Below are 22,939 nucleotides of genomic sequence, written 5' to 3'. Positions count from 1 at the left end.
CCACCACCACCTTACTTATTCATGCCTTCCAATACTTCTCCAACATCTCCCTCGCAGTCAAAGGCTTAATCTCTGGAAACAGCTCATTCAACGACCCCTTCCCGCCCTCGACTTTGCCCAATCCAGTCGCCATCCAAAGCTCAAAGATCGACAGGAACCACTGCAACCTTTCCTTGGGGAACTGCGCATACGACGCCTTGTGGCCGGGCAACTCTGAAATCTCAGACCTCTTCAACTTCTCCACGTCATCGTAGACCACACTGAACTTTTCACCCTTGATTTCCTCCGCAAGTCTGACGAATTCGTTAAAGGTGAGTTCGTCGCCCACGATGCGGAGTTCGTGGTCTGCGGGCCAGGTGGGCAGGTCCAGCGCCGCGACGACGTAGCGCGCCACGTCAAAGGTGTATGTGAATGTCACGGGGGTGTTGCCGTCGCCTGGGATCGCGGCGGCGGCGTGGGCGATGTCGAGAACGATTGTGCTGTGCGGGTGGTGGGATTTGAGAGCGGGGGGAGCAAAGTATTCTAAGAACGTGCCGTTGTGGACGGCGGCGTATTCGAGGTTTGTGTTGGAGAGGGCGCGGAGGGAGGTGAAGTAGTGTTCTAGGGGCGGGAGGAGGGCGACGCCGCTGTGATGGTTTGTTAGTTCACCGTTACGAAAGCACGATGTTTGATGAATAAGCTCACTCTTCAGGATACCGCATCGCGAACGAGCTGGGGATGAACCGCTTCGTCGCGGACGACAGGTCGGCCGCCTTGATGAGGTTCAGCTGCGACGTCGCGAGGGATGTGGCGGTGATGCCGAACGCGCTGATGACGGTGTGGATGTCGTGCTCTTCGAGGAACGTCTTGAGGGCGTCGACGTTGGAGTAGTCTACCTCAAACGTCGGTGCCAGGGGAGCCTCCTCTGGATTGGGGGCCTTGCGGGAGAGGATGAAGGCTTGGTGTTTTGTCTGCGTGGATAGGACTTCGATGAGCGTGCGGCCTACGGCGCCGGTGCCGCCTGCGATTGCGACGTTGACCATTGTTGCGAGGTTGGTAGTGTTAAGATGGATGAATGGGATTAAGGCGCTGTTGTGAGGTCTTTGGGGGAGTTGGTGATTTAGGACTTATATCTCGAGAGAGTGCCTCGACATTTGTCGTAGTGACATTACCATGGTATGATTTCCAACATGTAAATCATTGATCTGCTCACGGTGTTAACGGACGTAAAGCACGTTTGACGTAGTTTGCTGACATTTCCCCAGAATCGTCGGTTATAAGACGTGTTGAGCACCCCGTTGACGATTTGACTCCATTTTCTCGGCGGCCGCGGACAGCTTGAATTCATTTGTTTTCGCGGGCGGCGTTGAGGGGCGTTTCTTTTGGTCCGGTTGGCTCTTTGCTGTGAGCCCGAGCCCGGGTCCGATCTGACGGAATTGTGGGCATGTTGTTTCGCCGAAAACCTGCCTATTCTGGGTACGAGCGGGCGGGATGTGGGCGGCTTAGGAGAGCTGCTTTTGAACTACCTGCCATGTTTTGGAAATGGACGATGTGTGTGTGATTGAGAAAATGACGATAATAGAATTTTGGAGTTTCCAGAATATTGGAAGGCTTCGAGGATGGGGGACGGAATTGCTGCAGGTGATTGCTACCGACTCTTTTTTTCTAAACGGCCTTTAGAAACGAGGGGTAAGGAAAGAGAAGAGGCTCTATCTTCCCTTTCCTTCCTGCCACAAGCGTCGAGAGGAATGCGTTTAAGAGATTGTGAAGAAGCCATAGGTACGATCTCAACTTCCTCGGCCACAGAGATCCCACGCTTTTGGTTCGGTTCCTCCAAGGCCAGAATTCCTTCTTCTTTGGTCTCGTTCGGTACACGTAAGGTAAGTAGAGGGACATAGAGCGGAGGGATAGAACTCTTGGCCCGGGGTGCCTTCCCCTCCCCTACTCTGATTCTTCTCTTCTTCGCGATAGCTTTGTTCGGCGTGTAGTCGAGCCCCTTCAACGCGGAGCGTTAGGTGACGACTTTCAATACCTCAAATCAGCTGCAATTACGTCCACACTGGGTCTGAGCTGCTCCTACATATCTAAGCTTTGGGGGAATGTAGATCAAGCAGTTCCCAAACGACAAGTAAGCACTAGAGACGATGGTATCATTACTTAAGTATGATCACGGTCACAAGCACATGGTTCCTGATAGTGAAACGCAATGGTTCTTTTCTCTGATATAAAGGCAGGCCCTCAGAACCAGAACCTGACCCTCACCGGCCAGGCTCCGGCTCCGAGAGCCCGCAAACACGCAAACACCCCCCTTTCCCCTCCCCCCCCTTCCTTCCCCTCCTCCCCCTAGTATCCATTGCGCAGACACCTCCCCGACGATACCTAGCTAGCTATAATAGCTGCTAGGTATCGCCGGTGGTGTCTGCAGGGAATAGGCCGAGGCCCAGGACAAGAAGGCCATGGTGGTGGTGGTGGCGGCGGTGGTGTGACGAAGCCTCTTAAGCACCGAGGCGCTCCTTGACGGCGGTGGCGGCGATCTCCCAGAAGATTCTCTCCATCCGACCGTCGTCGGTCAAGTCCTCCGGATCGAGGATCTCCTCGAGATCGAAGGGCTCGAGGAGGTAGGGACCGTAGTCCTTGTCCGAGTCGCGATGGAAGATGATCCGAACCGAGAGGATCGCCTTATCGTCCTCCTCGTTGTTTCCATCCGGCTCCGTAGCGACGACCATCTCATCCGACTGAGCCTCGTACACCTTCTGCACCTCGAGACGGAAGGTCTCCTCGACCATCTCCTCGGCATTCTCACGGTCGTAGTCGACAAAGACGCGGTTGGTGCCGACGTTGTAGTTGACAATGTAGTTGTTGCTGTCGCCCTTCCACTCATTCTCAAGGCCACGGAAGATCACGGTGATCTGGTCGATGTTGGGGTACTTGAGCTGGCCCACGTCGATGCTGGCGACGGGCTTCTTGTTGAGGAAGTTGTGGTAGAGAAGCGGGTAGTCGTGTCCGTCGGTCCAACCGCGGAAATCTTCCATCACGATGCGCACCATCTTGAGCTGTGAGTTGATTTCGTGTCCAAGGTTGGGATTGATGAAGCTGGGATAGAAGGCGGGGCCGGGAATGTCGGTCTTATAGCCAAGAGAAACCTCATCGGTACGAGGGTTGATATAGATACAATCAACACCGGGAGCAAGGAAAGCCGCCTCGGCAAACTCGTAGTCCTGCATATCGACAGGGTCAATGAGATCAGGATGGTAGACAATGGGATCGTTGGGATGCTTGTCAATGCGAGTGTAGGCCTTGAGAAAGGCGTGGAAGGCTTCTTTGTTGACGAAGGCAAAGGCAGGGTAGCCAGGGCGGCGCGCATGGGCGTCCGCGTTCGGACCGATACCGACAAGCTGGCCAGAAGACTCGGCGACCATCTCCTAGATGACCGAACGGACTGCAAGCGGGAGGCGGTGGAGGCTGGTAGCGCTGGGAGTGGTGTCGGACGAGTTGTCGGCAGCCAAGGGGGAAGACGTGATCTCAATGATGGCGTCGGAAGCGTTGTCGGCGATGGCAACGTTGGAAGAGCTGTCGACCGAAGGGGAAGACATAATCTCAATGACTGCATCAGGAGAGTCGCCGGCGATGGCAATGTCGGAGGAGTTGTCAACGGAGGGAGAAGACTCGACCGAGATGACACCGTCTGCCAAGTTGTTGGCGGTGGCCAAGTTGGGCGAATTGCCAGTCGACGGAGAGGAAGCGATCTCAATGACGACATCAGAAAGGTTGTCGGGGATGGCCATGTTGGAAGTGTTGCCAATTGAAGGAGATGACATGTTCGAGATGACAGTATCCTCAAGGCTGTCGATGGTGGCGATGTTGGTTGAGATCTCAACCGCAGGGGAAGACATGGCCTCCATGACCACGTCAGATTGCTCATTGGTAGCGACCGCGTCAGACAAGTTGCCGACCATGGGAGAGGACATGGCATCAATGGCAATGTCGGAGTGGTTGTCGACGGTGACGTTGTTGGACGAAGTACCATCTGCAGGGGAAGACGCGGTCTCCATGACAGCGTCGGTAGGCTTGTCAACGGCGACAGCGTTAGACGAGTTGTTGGTCGAGGGAGAGGTCATGACGGCGTCAGTGGGCTTGTCAGCAGACTTGTCGGCAGCAACGTTAGACGAATTGCCAAGCGAGGGTGAAGACATGGTCTCAACGACGATGTCAGGAGGATCGTCGGCAGGGGGATTGTTGGACGCAAGGGAAGTTTGCTGAGCCATCGTCGATTGTTTGGTAGACTGTGATGATTGAAGCTCTTGGTGTCCCTGAGGTGTGGGAAGGAAGAGATTTTTGGAAAGAAGGGAGCTCAGTGGGAACCCAGGAGTAGATTTCAGAAGATATCCCGAGGGATGTCACATGATCAATGTGCTTGCTTAGTCGTGATGGCCTCCCGTCTGGTGTTGAGAAAGGTGCTTTGAATCGGGAACTATCATCATCGTGAGGTTGGGCGGGGAGCTTTGTTGTGAGGTGCTCTCGCCCTTGATGTGGCGGTTGCTTGCTGATGAGGTCGTCGGGGGGGATGGCCCCTCGTCCGGCGTTCAGACGATCACTTTCAGACGGATTCATACCTTCTGACGAGAAGGTGTTCGGACGAGTGAGATCCGGTGCTACTCTTGGCTATGGCTAAACAGAGTCATCCTCGATCAATCTCATCCTTGGCCTGAGAATAGCTTCGTCTGAGAGCAGCTTCGGTTCAGGCCCATACCCAAAATGAACTTATCAACACTAGATCACGCATTCATCTTCGCAAGATTTCTTCCAAAAAAGCATGCCAGATTGTTGTGAACTCGACAAAGAACCTCAAAAGACAGACTTGGGAGGGGGAACTATGTCAATGAGGTAAAGCACTGACAAGGGAACGCAAACAATGCAAGGAAATTTCAAAGTCTTTTGAACCTTTTAGTATTTCTCGTCCTTTGTAAACATATCCCTTTTCTGCCAGTTCTCTTACAGTCTCATATATTAGTAGTCGATCCAAGCGGAATTGGGAGTCATCGGTTGAATAGCACTGGTGGGGTGAGCAATGGATATAATATAATATGAGAGAGCTTGATAGAAGGCTTGTTGCTACATCTCAATAAGCAAACATGAAGGGTTTCTCTTCGGCCTCAAATCGAATGGAGGATCCGACACCACGTTTGAAGACATATGCCAACCGGAAGAGAAGCAAAATTTGCAAGCTCGTGTCGGCTTACGATACGACAGTTGGGAAAACATTTTAGGGTCTTCTTCGACTGGGATAAGAACATACTTTCACAAGCTAGGTCAAGAGACGGCGTGATAGTTGAGTGACGAAGCAGAGCGAGAGTAGGAGCATAGAGGCATCTGCCCTCCTTTCCGGAGAGAGCCTCGATCTCAGCTCGGAAGCCTTGAAATACTGGACAATTGATTTAAAAACGAGCTTCTCTCAGTTCAGCCATCAGATATAAAGTCAAGACCATTCGTGCCGAAATCTCATAACGAGTGGGAGGAGTTGGTGGAGGAGGAGGAGGCGATCCTAAGGGGTTCACTTCTGGGGGAAATCGGGTCATCGGTCTCCCTGTAGCATCTACGTAGCCACGAGGTCACAAATAACGCAGGAGGATCCATACCAGAATCGATTCAATAGAAAAGAGCTTTGGAGTCCTCCCAGGACATGCTCAGTAGTAGTAATGTGAAGGCTTATCTACTGAAACGCTGACTCTGAAAGTCCCTTGCGTACACACACGTCTTGCTTCCTAACAGACCGAAAGTATCCGCGAAGGCGTTCACGACACCAATCACCCATAACTTTCGCCCAGGCGCATCGAGACATATTTCGTAGCAATTTTCCAAGCAAGGTGCATCTTGTGGAATCCATTAACGGGTAACTAGGCGTCAGTGACCCAATCGAGATTGCTGTCGCGAAAGATGTCGATTCGGATACCAAAACCCGCATTCGAGTCGACCCTGAAGTGATCGTCAGAGATACGATCGTTCGGCCGTATACCTCCGAAATACTTACTGGGTAGAGTTGAATCGCGATGACAATAAAGCTCGTTGATTGGCAATACGTAGCGAAAATGAACTCCCATGCCACGCATCGACCATGCTGTCAGACCATGGTGCGCGATTATTGGTATTGGAATGCAGAGCAGAGAAACCAGGTGGATGACCTCGAGACATGGGAACTGAAGACTGGGAAGTGGAATGGGCCCCGCTGAGTAGGTACTGTTGAAAGGGCTGTAAGGATGGAGGTTTTCGCCTCTATCAAGTCTTCAGTTTAATATTCGCTGCAGGAAGCAGGTGTCGTGTGAACGCATTTTTCGAAGCCGCTTTTTGATATAGCCCGGGAAGGTTGGCGATGTAGTTAAGTCCCCCAAGTCGTCAACTTTTTCACGCCACTGAGGGCTGGCGAGCGCAAATCGGAAACCCCCTAGCCTGTCGACAATCGTACCGAGAAAGAGGGTGTCAACAGCAGGATTGAGGTAGACATGGTCTTTGACAAGCCAAGCAAAGGAAGCATGCCCGTAGACTCGCTGATCAGCCGAATGTACATGCCCAAGAAAATTTTGCGGCTTTCTCAATGAATAGCGGACATGGCGGGCAGACGACTTCTTCGAGCAAGCTAGTTACTCGGGCTACGACCACGAGTCGGTCTTCGAGGGCCTCGCGCCGTACTATGCGTCTGATTTCCTTCGGTAAAAGTTTGAAGATTTCGGATTCGACAAGTTAGGACATGATAAGCTGCTTTGAGTATTTTTTGCTGTGATGCGTGATGATGTGGCGATGAGACAAATGGTATTTCGAGTAGACTGGTATATTGGGGAGAAGAATAGCAATGATAGATGCTGGCGATCAGAGCCACGAAGGAAATATGAGCGCTGCCTCGCTTTCTTGTTGCTCTTACCCATAATTCCCTTCGGTCAAAGATGTCTGCCTGCCTTGCCTGAAGAGATACTACCTTCTCATGTTCGGGGAGCTATGTATCGCCGCTTCCTTTGGATGTGAATAGCCACTTGTCGTGCGAGTCATCGGCACTACCAAGACACTTGTTCTTCGTAACGCCCTTTCAGTATGAGATCGCTTCGTATAAATGGCCAAAAGAGTGATGAAGATGAACGTAACTGAAGATTGAATGAATTCTTGTTGGAGAGATCCGAATATCTAATGATGCCTTGGCCGCAGTTCCCTTGCGCGTCTATAGAAGCTGAAGCGCTCCCAGTGATCCATAAACTGATCCCTATTATTCGCAAATCGCCCACGAGGCTTGCCGCAAATGTAACTCTTTCCCAAATACCTCAACTCCAAAATCCAATGAACTCCTTTGCCTATGCCGAGCAACCGCTCACGAATCATTTCAAGCACCTCCATCGCGTCTCAGCTTGGGACCAACGATGACCCTTACGCCCTGCTTTCTATTCTTCTGCCGGCCCTTCGATACACCTCCACCAACCAACTCTCTATCGCTACCTTCATCGTCGTCTCCATCCTCGTCGTAGGAGTTCTTACGTTTCTTCGAAGCTCTCTTCTCCTTGGCTTCCTCAATGCTCTCCTTCTTGCTCTCCAGGGCCTTGCGAGCACGCCTCTCCCAGAAGCCCCTGGGGTCAATCTTGGCCTTGTCACTTGGCCAGTTGTATCTGCGTTGGATGCTTGTCTCCGGGATAGAGTGCTCAACAAGAAACTCTTCCCCGAAGCAGACACCAGCCTTTTTTTCCTTGTTCAATCGGCGAAGCAAGGCTTTCGAATCCCACAGTCTCTGCGTGTTGTGGTTCCAGTCTGCGCTAGTGGTCTCGAATACCAGGATCGCAATGTTAGAGAATCCTTGGTCCTCATATGCGACAGCGAATTCCACAGCTCTTGCGCGGCTGTTGGTAGCTGAGAGGAAGGGACTCGGTTCACGACAGTTCCCGCGTAGATGCTTCCTCAAGTGAATGTGTAGGAAGATTGGGTCGCTTCCCCGTCCCAGGCGAGACTTGATGCCCTGGTGAGGTTGCCCACCATGAATTGTTCGGTAAAGTTGCTCCGGGCGCTCATCTCCACCCACGGTCGAGACTTTTTGTGTGATTGAAAGTAGAGCAGTGCCATTCACGCAACCAGTGTTGCGAGATTGCTGAATGATGTCTAGGTATCCGGGGAATTGGTTTCTGAGAACTGAGACGTAGTCAGGAAGGACTCGGAGAACCCAGGGAATGTTGTGGGTCGTGTTTTTCGTGAGCCAGGCTTTGACGTTGCTGGAGTCGTTGTCAGCGATCTTCTCACTTGTGAGACTGTATCGCGCCACCACAAGCTCTTGGCTGGGGACATGAGCCATTATTGGGGATGGAAGCAGCTTCTTGCAGCTCAAAAAGCTGAAATTGGAAAAAATAATTGCAGGCTTTGAGCAATATGTGGCAGTGAATATTCTGTGAAAAGAGTATGGTAAAGATGAAGTTTGATAAGTGTATCAAGATATAATCACGAAAAACCGCGATACTATCGTGGCATTCTTGACTGGTGATGGTGAGGTTGAAGTTGGAAGTGAGGAAGATCTTGAGTTGAGAATTCATGAAGAGATTTTATAGAGCCTTGAGTGAGTTCTGAGTCCATCTGTAGGGAAGGAACCGAAGGGGGGGGGGGGGGAGGATAAGAAGAAGGAGTTGACCTCGTGAGGTGCTCTTTCCCCCTCAGAATAATATTTGAAAGAATCAAATTCTCGAATTCTCCAGTGGAAGGGCTATGTGGGACGGCGGTGCTTGCCTGGTGGTTCTGTGCGGATGTTCTGCACCTGAAATGCCAACTCATGCAAACACTATACCAACTCTTCATCAACCAGTTTGTGGTTTCGTCCTGTGAGCTGAAATGCTCAATCTATGACAAGAGATCTCCATTGATAGATCACACTGCTGCAATTATCGTGAGTGATAGGAACTCTCTGAAAGTAGCTACCTTCGTCATCATGGATGGTCCTTTCGACAAAGAGCGTATCTGAAGCCTTGTGATGCGACACGACGCTGCGGAAATTGAGTAGGGAAATTCAACTACTGAGACGGCCCTAGGCTTCAAGTGAGGGTCATCCAAAATTCGGCTGTCATTCAAGGTGAATGTTGAGAATACATATTGGCAGCTGGCGCTGGGCGCTCGATCGCCCGCTTATCCGCCCGCCCACCGTTTTCAAGAGTTCGAAATCGCGCGGAAATGGAGGCTACTTGGTTCACTTTCGAGTCTTATATTTCTCATATCCTATGACATGAACCTAATACTCAGGATATCTAGGCAAACGCCGAACGGCTCTCATCCCAGTCAGGTCTCAAAGACTTGCTGTCGAAGCTCATATCGAAGCTAGAAGTGTGGACGTAATCTGCCTGCCACTCAACATTCAGCGCAACACCCTCCGCAGCCTGACTCCAAACAGTTACGGCAATCGTGTTATCTCCGTTGTAGTTGAGAATACCAGTGGGGACAGGGAACTGAACCTGGTTGCCGATGTACGGGTTGAAGCGACCGTACTGGTATCCGTTGACGAACAGAAGTGCGCGAAGGCGGTTCGTATCGTCAGTAGCTGCAGTAAGGCGGAACGAAATAGAGACATCGAGGCCGGCGGGAACGTCGAGCGGGACAACGGTGCGGAAAATGCGGATGCCGGCGTCAGGAACGGAAAGAGATCCGTTAGCAGAGTCAAAGGACTCCCAGTCTGCGTCGGGGTAGCCGGGCAGATGGGCACCAACGCGCTCGGCGTACAGACCTCCTTCGTTGATAGGACCGCGAACGGGGTCAATGAGGTCGTTACGGCCAGCGGTGCCGGCAATCTTCCACTCGGAGAACTTGTAGTTCGCGGCGTCGGGGCCGAGCAGAGTCGCGTTGGTGATACCACGGGGCGCGAGCGCCGCCTCACGCAGGTCGTGGCCCGAGTTATCCATGATGACGACGAGGACATTGTCGCCGGTCTTGGAGAGAGTCGCGTTCTCAAAGGAGAAGGAGCTGGCGTCTGCTCCCAGGTAGGAGAGACCGAGGTAGGAGCCGACGTACTCGGAGTTGAGCCAGACGGAGTAGCCGAAGGCCAGACCGCCGGTGACGTTGAGGAAGACGCCAGTCGGGGCGGACTCGGAGGTCGGGAAGGTTGCGCGGTAGATGTGGTTTCCAACGTGGATGTCGTACTCGTCTACGTAGAGGACGGGATTGTTTGAGGCAGGCTTGACGGTGTTGGAGGTGTTTGTCTTGGTGGCAGCTGGAAGTTTGTTAGACCGTTTTCCCTCTTTAACGACACGACAAGATGTAACAGGTATCACTTACCAACCCAGCTGTCAGAGGTGGCTTCGTAATCAGTAGCGATCTCAGGCAAGCTGTCGTGAACCTTCCAAGGGCCGAGTGCGGGGACCTCGAACTTGGCAGGGCCCTCAATCTTGGCGGTGAAGACGTTACCCTCTCTCGAAAGGAGCTCGAGCTTCTTGCCGTTCCAGGTGATGCCGCAGATGGACTCGGAGGCAAAGACGGTGATGGTGGTCTCCTGGTCTGCGTCTCCAGAGAGCGCCAAGCTACGGCCAGTCTCGTTGAAGGCAGCGTGGCGGACGAGGTACGGTCCCTGGACAAAGACTGCACGAGTTCGTCAGTAAAATTGGAATCGATGCGTCAATAAATAAACTCACCAGTCTTGTTGGCCGGCGCAAAGGGGTCGTTGTCAAGCACGGGTACCCAGAAGAGGTACGCGGCGCTGCGGTCGAGCAGGACGGCGCGGGAGCCATCTCCGAGGTCGACAAGCGTAATGCCCTTCTTCTGCGTGTATGCGATGGTGACGTTGCTCTCGCCAGGGTAGACGTTGAAGTCAGCGACGTTGCCGTCGCCAATGAGCTTGGCAGAGTTGGCGCCAGTGACTGTGAACTCGCCAGCCTCGCCCTCAGGAAGCCAAAGGGCAATAACCTCTTGACCGTCGAGAATGGTGTAGCTGAGAACCTCGGCGGTGGAGTATAGGAGGGTCTTCTCGCCAAATCTGAAGTCGGTGACAAGGACCTTGGCTTGGTGGCCGTTGATGGCGATCGAGCTGCCGTGCTGGGGGATGGTGACTTGAGTCAAGTCAGCATTTTATACGCAGAATTTGATATTAGATAGAAGGAAGACTTACGAGCACCCTGAGAGGTGTTGACAGAGAGCTTAAAAGCCTCGTTGGTGTTGGAAGGGGAGTATGCGTGACGGGCAATGTAGAACGCCGCGTTGTTGTCGACATTGCGGAGCTCGGACACGGTGATGGCTGAGTTGGTGGTGTATCCAGTGCCCTAGGGCACGTCAGAATCTCACTTGACTTGCATCACTGCTTCACTTACGTTTCCGACTCTCTCAGTCTTTGTCAGATCCTTGGCCACTACGCAAATGTTAGAATTCATCTTGCATACTTCAGGGGTGAACAATCTACGAACCTCTGGTGAACAGAGTCAAAAGCTTTGTCTCGTGGAACTTGCTGCCGATGATTCTGTTCTCGGATACCGGAGAAGAGTAGTCGTAACTCGAAGCTGGCGTTGAATTAGCATGAGTCGATCTCACACATACCATACGATGGCGACATGGACTTACCAACAACGGGACAAGCGAGCCAGCCCCAATTGGTTCCACCGAACATCATGTAAAGGGAGATTGCGGTGACTCTCTGGTAGATGAGATCGCGGTAGAAGATGTTGGCGAAATCGGCACCAATGTCACTGGGGCAGCCGCCTTCGGGTCCGCCCCAGGGGTTGTAGGAACCACCCTGGAACTCTGGAAGGAAGTTGGGTTGTGACCTGTAAGATGATTAGAATTCTGATTTGAGCGTGTTTCAACTTGGAATACTTACGGCGACTGAACTGTGAAGTAGGAGTAGTAATCTTGAGTCAGCTGTGAATGGGATGATTAGCAAGATACAGTAGTTGTGGTGATTCTGAGTTACTCACATAGGGGATGTATGCTCCGTTTGTGCCGGTGCATTCGCTCAGGTTGCAACTCCAGCACGAAGGGTAGCTGTCGACACCGACGACATCGACGTTTCCAGTAGCATTGGAAAAGTCTTTGGACCAGGAAAAGCCGCGCTGAGCAGTGTCAGAAAGTGGGAGTACATAAGTCTTTGAACAGAGATACTTACCATATTGGGGGCGTTGTGAGACAGGGGCACGTCGATTCCATTCTCCCGGGCGCTGTCCTGGAGAAGCTGCATGTAGTTGGCGATGGGCGGGTTCAGGACTCTCTTGGAAATGTCCTTCCACTGTCCGTTGAGTTCGTTCTCGATCTGGGTTTCCACTTAGCAAATGCGCTCTCTCTAGTTCTTGGGAATGATCGCGTACCTGGAACATGATGACGTTTCCGCCGTTGGTGATCAGATGAGGCTTGATGATCTTGGAAATCTCCGACCAGAAGGGGGTCCACGCCGCAGTGTATCTCTCGTCGTCGTTTCTCAGAGAACCGTAGGCGCCAGTGGTGGCCCAGAGAGGGAAGCCGCCGGCGTTGGTCTCGGCGTTGACGTAGGGTCCAGGTCTGATGATGAGGTAGATGCCGAGTTCCTTGGCGACGGTCATGATGGAGGTGAAGTTGTGAGCGCCGGTGTCAAAGTCCAAGACACCGGGTGTGGGATTGTGGTAGCCCCAGTGGTTGTAGATGGAGAATGCATTGAAGCTGTCATCTGCGTGTTAGCCACGAAACGACCTTTTCCACTCCAGAGACTGTATCTTACCCAGCCGCCTTGACCTTTTCGAGGAGATCTCGCCAAAGTTCGGGACTTGAAGATATGTCAGTAAGCTTAGTACACTGCAGATGATGTTGTGTTGGATCACGAACACAGGGATACGCCAGTAGTGGAACTGCATTTGTTAGCGAGACGATCCCAACATGCGATACGGGGAAGTAGTCAGTTGCCATACCTCGCCAGAGAAGACGAAGAGTCTCTCTCCGTTGACAATGTAGCTGTGGTGATCCCTGCGTAGAGTTCAGTCAGTATGAAGCCAATGTTGTATCCGTGAACAAACTATGGGAACCTACCATTGGACGACTTCATTGAGACCGTTGTCATGGATCGGCCAGTCAACATCTTGAGCTAAGGCGCTCTGCGAGCCACAAAGCGACGCGGCAAGCCAAAGGAGGCCGCCGGCTTTCAGACCAAACCTCATCGTGGCGCTTTTTTGACTATGGCTGAAACTTGACAGATGCAACACGATAGCCGAAAAAAAGAGTCAAAAAGCCAACAGCCAATCGAGAAACCGCGCGCGCAAGAGGAAGCCATCGCGTCTTCTTTAAAGGGCATCCTACTAGCCTGCCAGTTCCCTGCCAACAACGGCCCCCCGGTCCCATCCGTTGTGCCCCGGCGCAGCGTAGCATCCGGACAAACGTGCTCGGTGTTGATCGAACCGACAAATGCGGGGAATCATGAGGGGGGAACCGGGGGCAAAGAACTGGAGAAAGACGATTTAGACGATCAACCACCCCCGGCCGCAACCCCCGCGATTCCTGTAGCCGCAGCAATCACTGACCCAAGGCACCTAAGATTGGTGAGCCTGATGTCATTGACTGCTTGAGGACTTTGCAGTAGCGTCTTGAAATTTTCGACGAGCCAATTTTAAGCGATCTTTTCACCGACGGGCATGGCTCCCGTTGTGCGCTGGACTGGATGACTGGTTGGTTTAGCGTGCTCTCGTGAGAGAACTGTGCCTTGGCAGCCAACACGGCCGGATATTACATCGCAACATCATGGGCCGACGGCCACTTTTTATGTCAATTCGGTAGGATCCGATCATCCGAGGTATGGTATAGAAGCAAGACATGCTTAAGTTCCCTGCCTGAGTGACACCAGAAACTGATCAATCTCTCAATGAGGAGTGAGTATGTTGGCAGTGACCGTCTGAACTTCTGAAGATGTTGGGTTCCAGTTCGGGCCGATCTGCCCTTGCGCGACATGCCGGACGAACACTCATCCATGATTCAATCCATGTTTGTTTTTAGCAAGACAATACATTTGACTTTGGCTGATTCCGGTGGGATGCAATTGCCCACGGGTTGTCTACTGCGCGTTGGTTCGAACGGTTCATGCAGTCAACTCGCATTACTCTAATGAAGCAGTGGTACAATAACCCACAAAGTCCATGGTCGGCCGACACTGCATTGCATTCCTTTTGGTCTCCAAACAACATCACGCAACAACCCCTCACAATATTGGAGATCGCGTGCGGAGATTTGGGGTGGCCATGTCTCCATCTACAGGAAGTAGTGTCCGAGTTGCCGACTTTGTGCAGCCTTAGTCTCTTTGAAGGCAACACTCTATACGTTTAGTAAAGCATGCATAATCAAGGAGATCATTCGCTCAAGGGAATGATTGCGGCTACGATTGAGTACCTATAGGAGTTGCCGCAAAACTTCTTCAATCCCCGAAGTTCACCTCATTGTAGCGACTCCTCACACCATCCACTACGCCACAATTCATGATTTTGAAAAGAGAACGAGACTCTAGCACACAGGAGTTGCAACTGCATACACAGTCCTGCACCCAATCTTGTTACAGACATCAGCCTCTTCACACTCAAGGTCGACGAACGCAGTTGAGAGAACAGGGCAGCCGCAAGACTTCGTGATAGACGAAGTGGTAGTACACTGCGCGACGAAGCAGCTTTTGCAGATGGTACCGGTAGAGGTGACCTTTGGACAGTTGAGAGCTGAGCAGGGAGCCGTGGTCGTTCTCGTGATGGTCTGAGTGACGAGTGCGGTGGTGGTTGAGACTTCTCGCAGCGTCGTTGTCGTCGGGCTTGTCACGACAGCAGTCGCCGTCGTAGTGGCGGTAGTCGTGGTTTCCCTAGTCTCTGTCCTCGTAACGGTGACGGTCCTGGCTCGATCTATCGTCGATGGAGTCAGCGTGATGACTTGACCGGATGCTTCCCTGCATTAATCAGTCAGCAGAGCCCTCGATCTACCATGCATGTGGGGTCTGACCAAGCTGTCCAGCAAAGGATCATGCTAAAGAGACGAAGCGAATGCATCTTTCGCTTCTAGGTATTCAGCACAAGATTTTGGAAAAGATGCCGACTCTTTGGGATTTGGAGTTTATAGCAGGCTGTGCGAGAGACTTCCAGTTTCCGAGAAGACCATGGCGACAGATTGGTTAATGATGCAATGCATCGTCTCTCTTATAGTTGAAAGTCATTCCAGCGACGCATTGGTGTTCACGAAGATGCTCAACCCCAATATACACCAGGTGAAATTAGGTGCTTTAGCTGCTCTTGTCAACCATACTTATCCGGCTTCGTGACTGCGGGAGTATACAATGCAGCCTTGATTGACTTGAGCTACGAGCCGAGCTGAACAGAGGCAGCCTATAGGAAAGAAGAACTGGAATTAATTCGTGTAGCCGAGCGTGCGTTTGCTTCCAGCCGGTATAGCTGCATGTCGGCTGAACGTGGTACTGCTCCCATGAGGGCGAATGCAACAGCAAAGATCCAATCAGCGCTGTCGTCCGAAACCCAACCTGCCGCATCTGGCAATTCGGAGCCAAGGGGCAGTGCGTGCAGATCGCCTCAGAAAACCACCTCCTCTACGTCGGCAAGGTCAGGCTGTGTTTGTGAGCCTCATTAGACGAATCGTGGTGCCATCTTAAATGTAATAATGCACGAATACAGACGCATTGGTTGGCAAGTTTAGATTGGGCTGTGCAGTACTGGTGCGACGCTTTGAAGGGCAGTTCAGAAGATCGCCCAGTAGCCCTGGAGCAAAGCAAATACAACTATAATTCAATTGCTAATTGTGGTATATATAAATGGCTGATTCAAAATTCAGCCGGCACTTTGGCCAGCTTAGCATCTCCAGGAGGTGATCTGGTTCTCGTACTCGACGGTGCGAGGGTCGTCGGGGAGAGCGACGGCCAGGTTGTAGTTGTAAGAAGAGGTCAGGCCACGGTCATCGCCCTTGTTGTTGCAGCCCTTGTACCTTTGGTGAATTGTTAGTATGTCTTGTTGGACAAGTTGAGACTTATTTAAAGACTACTTACTTGTAGAACTGGCACTTGCCACCAGTGTTGGTGGAGAGGGAAGAGACCTGGTCGTTGAAGCGGTCGCTGATCGCGGTGGAGTTGGCGGCCTGGAAGTTGAAGTAGGAGACTTCACATACGAGTCAGCACTTATTCATCTCATTACGATTGCAGATTACGGTTACTTACCACAGTCGCCGGGGCTGGCGCCGAAGACGAGGCAGTCACCACGGAAACCCTATTGATGTCAGTACTGCTTCATAACCAGTCAAATCTCTCAAAACTTACAGCATCGGTGCACTGAAGCACAAAGATGGTCTCGGGGTTCGTCTCGTTGCGGTTGGGGTCGGGCTCGCCGTCCTGGCGGGTCTGGAGCTGCTTGGGGGCCAGGACCTCGGTGTTGAGGAACTTCTCGTAGGCGGCAGAGTTGACAATGTCGTTGCCGATCTTGATGTTGAGGTCGGAGCCGGTGTTGCGCTGCACAAGGGGCTTGCTGACGGCGGCGGCGGAGACGGCGGTGGCCGCGAGAACGAGGGTGGTGAAGCTCTTCATCTTGGATGGAGTTTTGTTTGTTGTTGGAAGCGAACGTGTGTAAGTTTGTTGTTGTAAGGAATGGACTCGTTGGACGACTTGCGTTGGCTGCGGGAAACTTCAACGCCGAGCACACCAGGAGGCCAAAGTGAAGTGAGCCGGCTTTATTTATCTTGACATACTGTAGAACCGGATGTCCCGCAGTACCCAAAAGACAAAGTTTCGATCATAATAACCGCATACAACCTCATCCCAGCCTGCCCCGCGAGCGCCGATGCACTCGGATTCGGTGATATTGCTTTGTGGGTCTACTGATCATCTATTCTCGTGGCACAAACGGCCGCCGGAGGCATTCGAGTGGGAAAAAAGGGCGAGTTTTTGTTGGCCCGAGTGTTCCGTCAGGACCATTACTGCGTCCGTTGACGATTTAGACTTCGGAGAGTTAATATCGAGATGGGGCTCATCAGCGTCGCCAACTGCCGACATCCATGACAAGGTTTGGAGTTACCACATGAAAACAGTGGAAATTTCGAGGTCGCAAAGGGGATGAACAGTCTGAGGCGGACCTGTTCGACGACTCAGTGGGCTTCTTTAATCCGTTCATCTTACACAGTAGAGTGGTGTATATGTGCTGGCTCTGAGGTTTGTTTATTTGAATTAGGTTTTCGTCTGAACTAAGTCAACTGACTCGAAGATCGGACGGTTTAATAAGGATTCTCCCGCAACGTGAACCTAGAAAGGGGCCTGACTGCGAGGATGTTCACAGTTCCGCAGACAAGTCCCAGTCTTGGCTTTGGTCGTTTGGCCCCATTTTCTTCCATCACACCTATCCGTACGGACGCACTAGAAAGGAAAAGAATGCCTCAAATCGCGGGGAGAGGAAGGAAGTAGCGTCCGTGGATCTCGATGGACACTAACAAAAGTCTCCTAGGCTGGTGATCGTGGATCGTACTGCACTAACCTAACAGGAAGAGTATCAACCAGAGAGACATTCCAAGGATATGTTCCCTTGACTTTGGACCGCAGTCCAACTGCCAATCTGGGCAGTCGCTTTCGATGCGGCATGGATCTACCGCTCCGATAGACTTTCGTATTCAATGAACTTTTGCGCCCGGAGGGTGCCCGCCCGCCCGCCGGCACTGTTCTTCGTTTGCCGGCCTTGACGCGGCGGGAAAGTTGCCCAAACACGTCCCCGACAACGGTTCAACCGCCGTTCAAGCATTTCTTGGTAACTCGGGGGTTGCGGGACCATAGTCTATCATTAGCAGACACTGACCACTCGGAGGATTGGACTTGTAGTTGTCTTTCCCACGTTTGCATCCGTACTTGACAGTGATCGGAATGATCTTTGGTCGTTGACATCCCGGTCGCTCATCAATCAAAGACCCTGATGGTTTGAGCTACTGGATCGCTGCGCATTGAATGTGTAGACCAAAGTCTCCGTATACCATCTGTTGCTTGTTGCCTTTCGGACTTTGCTCCGTTGGCTCTCATCTTCAATCATACGCCAATCAACTGCCGCATTGTGTAGGCAGATGCCCAACCGGCTACAATTGTTCGAATACTCGCGCAAGGGGAACGGCATAAGGTTGGATTTACTCCAATCTGACCCACCAAATCAGAGTCTCCAAAGGCTACTATCGTATCTCGAGCTCCTTGGAGCCAAAAAATTCGAGCTCGGTACTTGATGTACGGAGTGGTCCATGTGCCCGCCGGGCTGTAGCTGAGACCACCAGCCCATTTCAATTTTTAGCTGGCCTTCCCCAGGTGCTTCTCCCCCTTTCATACACTTCACCATTTAGTTCCAGCAACACAATTCCCATTTCCATTCTATCGAAAGCCCATTTTTATCTCAATAATATGCGAGTCTTGAGGTTTCTCTAACTCATAGGCAGAGGCTTGGCTGCCTTTAGCCATCTCTTGACCACCAAGAACCGCACATGCGACCATGTCACAAACATGTCAACATATTCTACATCAAATGAGAGGCCCAGCGCATACCCACAGTTCTTTTAACGGTGTAAATATCAGTTCCCATTGTTTCGATAATTCACCTATAAGGCTTTGTGGCGTTGCTGCTGGGGTCGTGGTAAGGGAAGCTGTCAGTTTTTAGTGGCCCGCTAGTTCGTGAGAGTTGATAGAGTTGGAGGTTGAGTTTCTTCTAAAGAACAGCCATCGCGGCGATCTAACTTCTTGAGACTCGGTAAAGGACATATGCAGCTTAGGAAGAGAAGGATAAAGACGAGGACTGCCAGTGAAAAGTGCTGAGCAGGAGTTTCATTCACCCAGCTTAGTCTGTCCAAAGTCATCGTGAACTTTAAAGGATTCCGGCCGAGTCCCAATTAGGAAACACGTACTACAGCTCATCTGATTGGCTGTCGGGATCGCCTCTCAGAGCAACAGAATCCTCTGATTGGCTTGTTGCATCAAAGGATTATGATCCATGCTTCCCTTAGATCCTCGGGATCCTCCGCATCAACTTCATGAAAGAAGCTCGTTATCTCACCTAGGTAGTCAGGGGAAACGTCATCTTTAAGATATTCTCAAAAATCCATACCGTCTTGAGACTTCCGGCTTTCATAACTCCTGCTTGGTTCTGCTGATGTTGATGTCCATGTCCTATCTTACCTTTCGACATTGTTGCCACCGCGTTGAGCTACAGTACTTACCGATATCATGGGTACCAAAACCAGGTCACTCGAGCCTACATTCGTGGTTCGCAGCTTCCAGGGCGCGCGTTCTCAACTTCAATTAGAATCGCGCCCGATGTCGAGAGCTTCGTCTCAAAGTACCGATAAGGGCGAAACAAAGGCGTAAGTACCTAGCACGTGAGAGACTGGTCTGTTGGATGAGAGGTGTCCAGGGTTCATTGAAGCCGACGTCGTTGGTACGAGCGTCTGAAGCAGATCGACCAAGGAAGAGCACGTGGCTTCATAGCAGGGAAACGGGAGCATCTCCCGTTCATTTATGGACCAACAACTAATCACTTCGGGTCTTAGAACTCCATCAAACGGCCAGCTTCACGTCTTCTCGCTTTCGAACCGACCCAAGCAGAGCCGTGCGAGCGCGCCCAAGACCCGGAATGGGTGTAAAGAATGCAGGTACGTTTATGTCAACTCTCTTATGCTCGTCTTTGATTCGCCCCCGTCCTCGTTCCTCGTAACGGTTCCCACCCTTGATGAGGAGAATACGGGTCTCACGTGGTGTCGCACATGTAGGAGACGCCACATCAAGTGTGACTTGGCCAGACCACACTGCATGAAATGCGTCAAATCAAACCGTATCTGCGAGGGCTACCTCGACTCAGGACTGCGTCTCACGACACAGAGACATAGTCAAGTCCATATCACTTCCCGTCCAGCCGGCGGCGGCAGCTGTGGCGATGGCGGGCATATCACCCTTACCGCACAGCGCCGGACCCCCGACCACCGCGTCCTCATCACCCCGGGCTACGAGACGGCCCTCTTCCAGAACCAGCGGCAGTGGGACTCGTTCCAGTCCTTCATCGTGAACCTTGAGCAGGGCGCCACCGTGCTCAAGAACCACGTGGCGGAGATGACGCCGCAGTACGCCAACCACGAGATCGCCATCCGGGAAATCTGCTCCGGCATCGGGGCCCTTGGGAAAGCCTTTCACCCAGTCGTCGGCGACAAGCTCGTCAGCGCAGAGTACCGCGCCGCGCTGGAACACTACGGCCACGCTGTCAAAGCCGTCTTCAGCGTGAAGGCGACGACGTATACGCTGCCGTATATGGTGCTGACGTCGATGCTGTTCACCACGTTTGAGATGATGGCGGGGAACCCGGAAGCTGCGTCGAAGCATCATAACCATGCCGTGGCTATGATGGATCAGTTTATCAGTCTTCGGTTGGAGGAGGATGGCGTGCCGTTTGAAGAGGTTCGGCTTTCTGAGCTCGAGTCTGCGCTGTTTGATACCTTGCAAAGACTCGATACGCATCCGTGGGCACAAGGGTTCGGGCCAGAAGGGATCCGCGTCACGGCGCAGGCGCGCAACTTCCCGCACGGGTGCAGACACAGATACAGGATGGAAGACATGCCGTCGAGCCTCACCAACATCACCGAAGCATCGCGATGGTGGCATCTAACGCAGCACGCCATGATGCACTCTCTCCACGGTCTCAAATCCAAATCCCCCAACAAGCCCTCCGACGACCCCTCCAACGACGCCGCCATCTGGAAGGAGTCGGCTAACCTCCTCCAAACCTGGCACGCCAGCTTCTTCCCCCTCTTGCAAACCTCACGCCAGCAACGCGACCGCAACCCGCACCGCTGGTTCCAGGCCATGACCCTCGAGTCCCTCTACGTCGAGAACCTGGCTGCCATCTACAAGCGTCACAGGCTCGACGCCAACGTCCTCCCCGCCGTGACGCCGCTGTACCGCGACATGATCGGCCACGCGCTGCAGTTGACGCGGAAGGAGAAGCTCAACGGACTGGAGACGCTGGTGCTCGAGAACGACCTCATCCGGCCGATGGCGTTTATAGTGTACAAGTCGCGGGCGGACCCGGAGATTATGGACGGGGTGACGGGCGTGTTGCAGGAGCTTGTGGGGGGCGTTGGTATGGCGGAGTCGTTGTTGTATGTTTTTGGGTGCAGAGAGAAGAAGATTCCTGTAATTGCGCTCGAGAGGGCTTGGGGGTGGTATTTTACGTCGTCGGGGGTTTCGTCTGGGGCGAATTGTCTCGAGTACCTGACTTGAGCGAGGAAGTATGTCGTCCCGGGTGTTAAGAACACAGTTGGAACTGTACTTCTTCACTTGATACTGTTACCTTTTGACGATGGCAGAGGCCTTCAAGTAAGAGAAAGTAGAAGAAACAAATCATTGCTAAACTAAGAACTGGATATCATCTCATCGCGCATAACACATAATTCTTCCAGCCCAGCCTCACTCAGCCCATCACAGACGTCTTCATTTCTCATTCAAAATCCCAGCCCTTCCCCCTTTTCGAACCAACAACATGAAACTTGCCCAACATGACGGTTCAGAGATCGTCAGACAATCCCGAGGCTACCATCTTTCCTACTTTCAGGGAAGGTTGTTCAACTTAATGCTGTTCTGCGAAGTCGAGTCCTTGCCAGCGTTGTAGTGCTCAGAGCGCTTCGCGTTCTCCTCCATACGGGCAAGTCTCGAGTTACGCTTCTTCTGCTGGCTCTTGCGATAGAAGAAGAGCGCGGCACCAATCAGCAGACCAACACCAGCGACGGCACCAATGACGATACCGGCAATCGCACCACCAGAAAGCTTCTTGCTTCCGCTGCTACCAGAGCTAGAGCCAGAGTTGGAGGCAGCGTTGGTAGACGAGGCGGAGGGGGACGCGGTGGCGGCGATGTCGTCTTCGCCAGGCTCAGTGGCGTTGAAGCAGGGGATGCGAGTGTTGAAGTTGGCGGCCTCGACGTAGGTAATGTCGGCGCAGGCGTAGAAGGTCTGGTTGTGGGGAGCGTCCCAGTCGGCGCGGTAGATGATTTGGAGAGTTGCGTTGGAGCCTGCTGCGACGGAGGAGGGCGGGTTAGGGACGTCGACGCAGGTGTGGCCTGGGTTCAGGTCCGAGACGGACTGTTCCTCGATGATGGTGGTGAAGTCGCTGTTGGAGGTTGGTTCTTGAGGGGTTTGTTAGTCATGTTGTGATGGGCAATAGGGGGTTGACAAGGTTTCGTGAGAGTCAAGGGGAGGTCAAGTAGACTGAAGTGCTTTTTTGTCGAGTTCATACACTCAAACAGAATAAAATGGCGAGAGTTTCGTCAACATACCATTCTTGTAAGAGATGGAGATCTTGCTGTTGTAGTAGTCATCCTGGGCAACGAGAGCGACCTTTCCACCAACTGTTCATCGATACTCGTCAGTCAAAGGCTCACGCATCTTTTTGTCTTCATCAAGAACTTTCGTTCCGAGACTTTTGACTCACCCAAGGGGAAATTGGTTCTGTTGGCAGCACCAGACTTTGAACCACATGGAGCCTGGTTGTCCATGTCTCCGCTCCAGACTCTGTCAGCCGGCCACATGAAGGCAGCGGGACCCATCTCATCATCCTGCTTGGTGTGCTGGGCACAGGCAACCGAGGCGAGGCCCAGGGCCAGGAACGTCTTGAGGGAGGCGTGCATTGTTGCTGCCGTGATGTGGGCTTGAATCAAAAAGAAGCTTTTTCGATAACAAGACAAGAGACGGGTATGCGGCAAAACACGCGATGCCTTGGACCAACAGAGTGCGTTACGAAAGAGATGCGTACGACGACTGTGGAGGGGGTGGTGGGAAGAATTAAGAATTAAGGGGGCGGCTTAACTAGCATAAGATCCTTGGGAACGAACCGGATGGCAACAACGGTCAAGTTATACTACTGCAGGTCAACCTGAGATTTTCTTCTCTTCGCCTTTGCAAGCCGACTGGTTGCATATTGCATGTAACCTGGATGATGGATCTATCTCACATGGTCCTCTTTTCCCCTCTTTGGGTTAACCTTACACCAAC

At 52.4% G+C, this 22,939-nt stretch overlaps 9 protein-coding genes across 9 annotated transcripts; 1 reads left to right on the top strand and 8 right to left on the bottom strand.

The window, feature by feature from the left end:
- Window positions 1-19: 19 nt before the first annotated feature.
- CCOS01_01289 (uncharacterized protein) lies at window positions 20-1,022 on the bottom strand (the record flags this gene model as incomplete). Its single annotated transcript, XM_060449485.1, has 2 exons — window positions 20-626; window positions 685-1,022. 2 exons carry the CDS (start codon window positions 1,020-1,022, stop codon window positions 20-22), a joined length of 945 nt encoding a protein of 314 aa, XP_060320923.1.
- Window positions 1,023-2,474: 1,452 nt separating this feature from the next.
- On the bottom strand, window positions 2,475-4,244 carry CCOS01_01288 (uncharacterized protein; the record flags this gene model as incomplete). The annotated part of the gene is made up of 2 exons (XM_060449484.1): window positions 2,475-3,374; window positions 3,420-4,244. The coding sequence occupies 2 exons, from the start codon at window positions 4,242-4,244 to the stop codon at window positions 2,475-2,477; spliced, it is 1,725 nt and encodes a 574-aa protein (XP_060320922.1).
- A 2,174-nt stretch (window positions 4,245-6,418) lies between these two features.
- CCOS01_01287 (uncharacterized protein) lies at window positions 6,419-6,508 on the bottom strand (the record flags this gene model as incomplete). Its single annotated transcript, XM_060449483.1, has 1 exon — window positions 6,419-6,508. One exon carries the CDS (start codon window positions 6,506-6,508, stop codon window positions 6,419-6,421), a length of 90 nt encoding a protein of 29 aa, XP_060320921.1.
- Window positions 6,509-7,342: 834 nt separating this feature from the next.
- Window positions 7,343-8,296, bottom strand: CCOS01_01286 (uncharacterized protein; the record flags this gene model as incomplete). The annotated part of the gene is made up of 1 exon (XM_060449482.1): window positions 7,343-8,296. The coding sequence occupies one exon, from the start codon at window positions 8,294-8,296 to the stop codon at window positions 7,343-7,345; it is 954 nt and encodes a 317-aa protein (XP_060320920.1).
- A 937-nt stretch (window positions 8,297-9,233) lies between these two features.
- Window positions 9,234-13,085, bottom strand: CCOS01_01285 (glycosyl hydrolase family 35; the record flags this gene model as incomplete). Its single annotated transcript, XM_060449481.1, has 15 exons — window positions 9,234-10,189; window positions 10,255-10,554; window positions 10,608-11,021; window positions 11,081-11,231; window positions 11,280-11,317; window positions 11,373-11,465; window positions 11,527-11,729; window positions 11,783-11,823; window positions 11,880-12,014; window positions 12,068-12,211; window positions 12,267-12,594; window positions 12,653-12,697; window positions 12,757-12,779; window positions 12,840-12,894; window positions 12,958-13,085. 15 exons carry the CDS (start codon window positions 13,083-13,085, stop codon window positions 9,234-9,236), a joined length of 3,054 nt encoding a protein of 1,017 aa, XP_060320919.1.
- A 1,330-nt stretch (window positions 13,086-14,415) lies between these two features.
- On the bottom strand, window positions 14,416-14,823 carry CCOS01_01284 (uncharacterized protein; the record flags this gene model as incomplete). The annotated part of the gene is made up of 1 exon (XM_060449480.1): window positions 14,416-14,823. A coding segment is annotated over one exon (408 nt), but the record flags the coding sequence as incomplete, so codon positions are not given.
- Window positions 14,824-15,752: 929 nt separating this feature from the next.
- On the bottom strand, window positions 15,753-16,477 carry CCOS01_01283 (uncharacterized protein; the record flags this gene model as incomplete). The annotated part of the gene is made up of 4 exons (XM_060449479.1): window positions 15,753-15,885; window positions 15,947-16,055; window positions 16,115-16,163; window positions 16,214-16,477. 4 exons carry the CDS (start codon window positions 16,475-16,477, stop codon window positions 15,753-15,755), a joined length of 555 nt encoding a protein of 184 aa, XP_060320917.1.
- Window positions 16,478-19,132: 2,655 nt separating this feature from the next.
- On the top strand, window positions 19,133-21,175 carry CCOS01_01282 (uncharacterized protein; the record flags this gene model as incomplete). Its single annotated transcript, XM_060449478.1, has 2 exons — window positions 19,133-19,269; window positions 19,456-21,175. The coding sequence occupies 2 exons, from the start codon at window positions 19,133-19,135 to the stop codon at window positions 21,173-21,175; spliced, it is 1,857 nt and encodes a 618-aa protein (XP_060320916.1).
- Window positions 21,176-21,502: 327 nt separating this feature from the next.
- CCOS01_01281 (uncharacterized protein) lies at window positions 21,503-22,575 on the bottom strand (the record flags this gene model as incomplete). The annotated part of the gene is made up of 3 exons (XM_060449477.1): window positions 21,503-22,074; window positions 22,225-22,296; window positions 22,380-22,575. 3 exons carry the CDS (start codon window positions 22,573-22,575, stop codon window positions 21,503-21,505), a joined length of 840 nt encoding a protein of 279 aa, XP_060320915.1.
- Window positions 22,576-22,939: the final 364 nt, after the last annotated feature.

The sequence above is a fragment of the Colletotrichum costaricense genome, assembly GCF_030867565.1.
Source record: "Colletotrichum costaricense strain IMI 309622 chromosome Unknown Scaffold_1.1, whole genome shotgun sequence".
Classification (NCBI taxonomy): Eukaryota; Fungi; Ascomycota; class Sordariomycetes; order Glomerellales; family Glomerellaceae; genus Colletotrichum; species Colletotrichum costaricense.
This window is presented reverse-complemented; position numbering and strand designations above follow the sequence as displayed.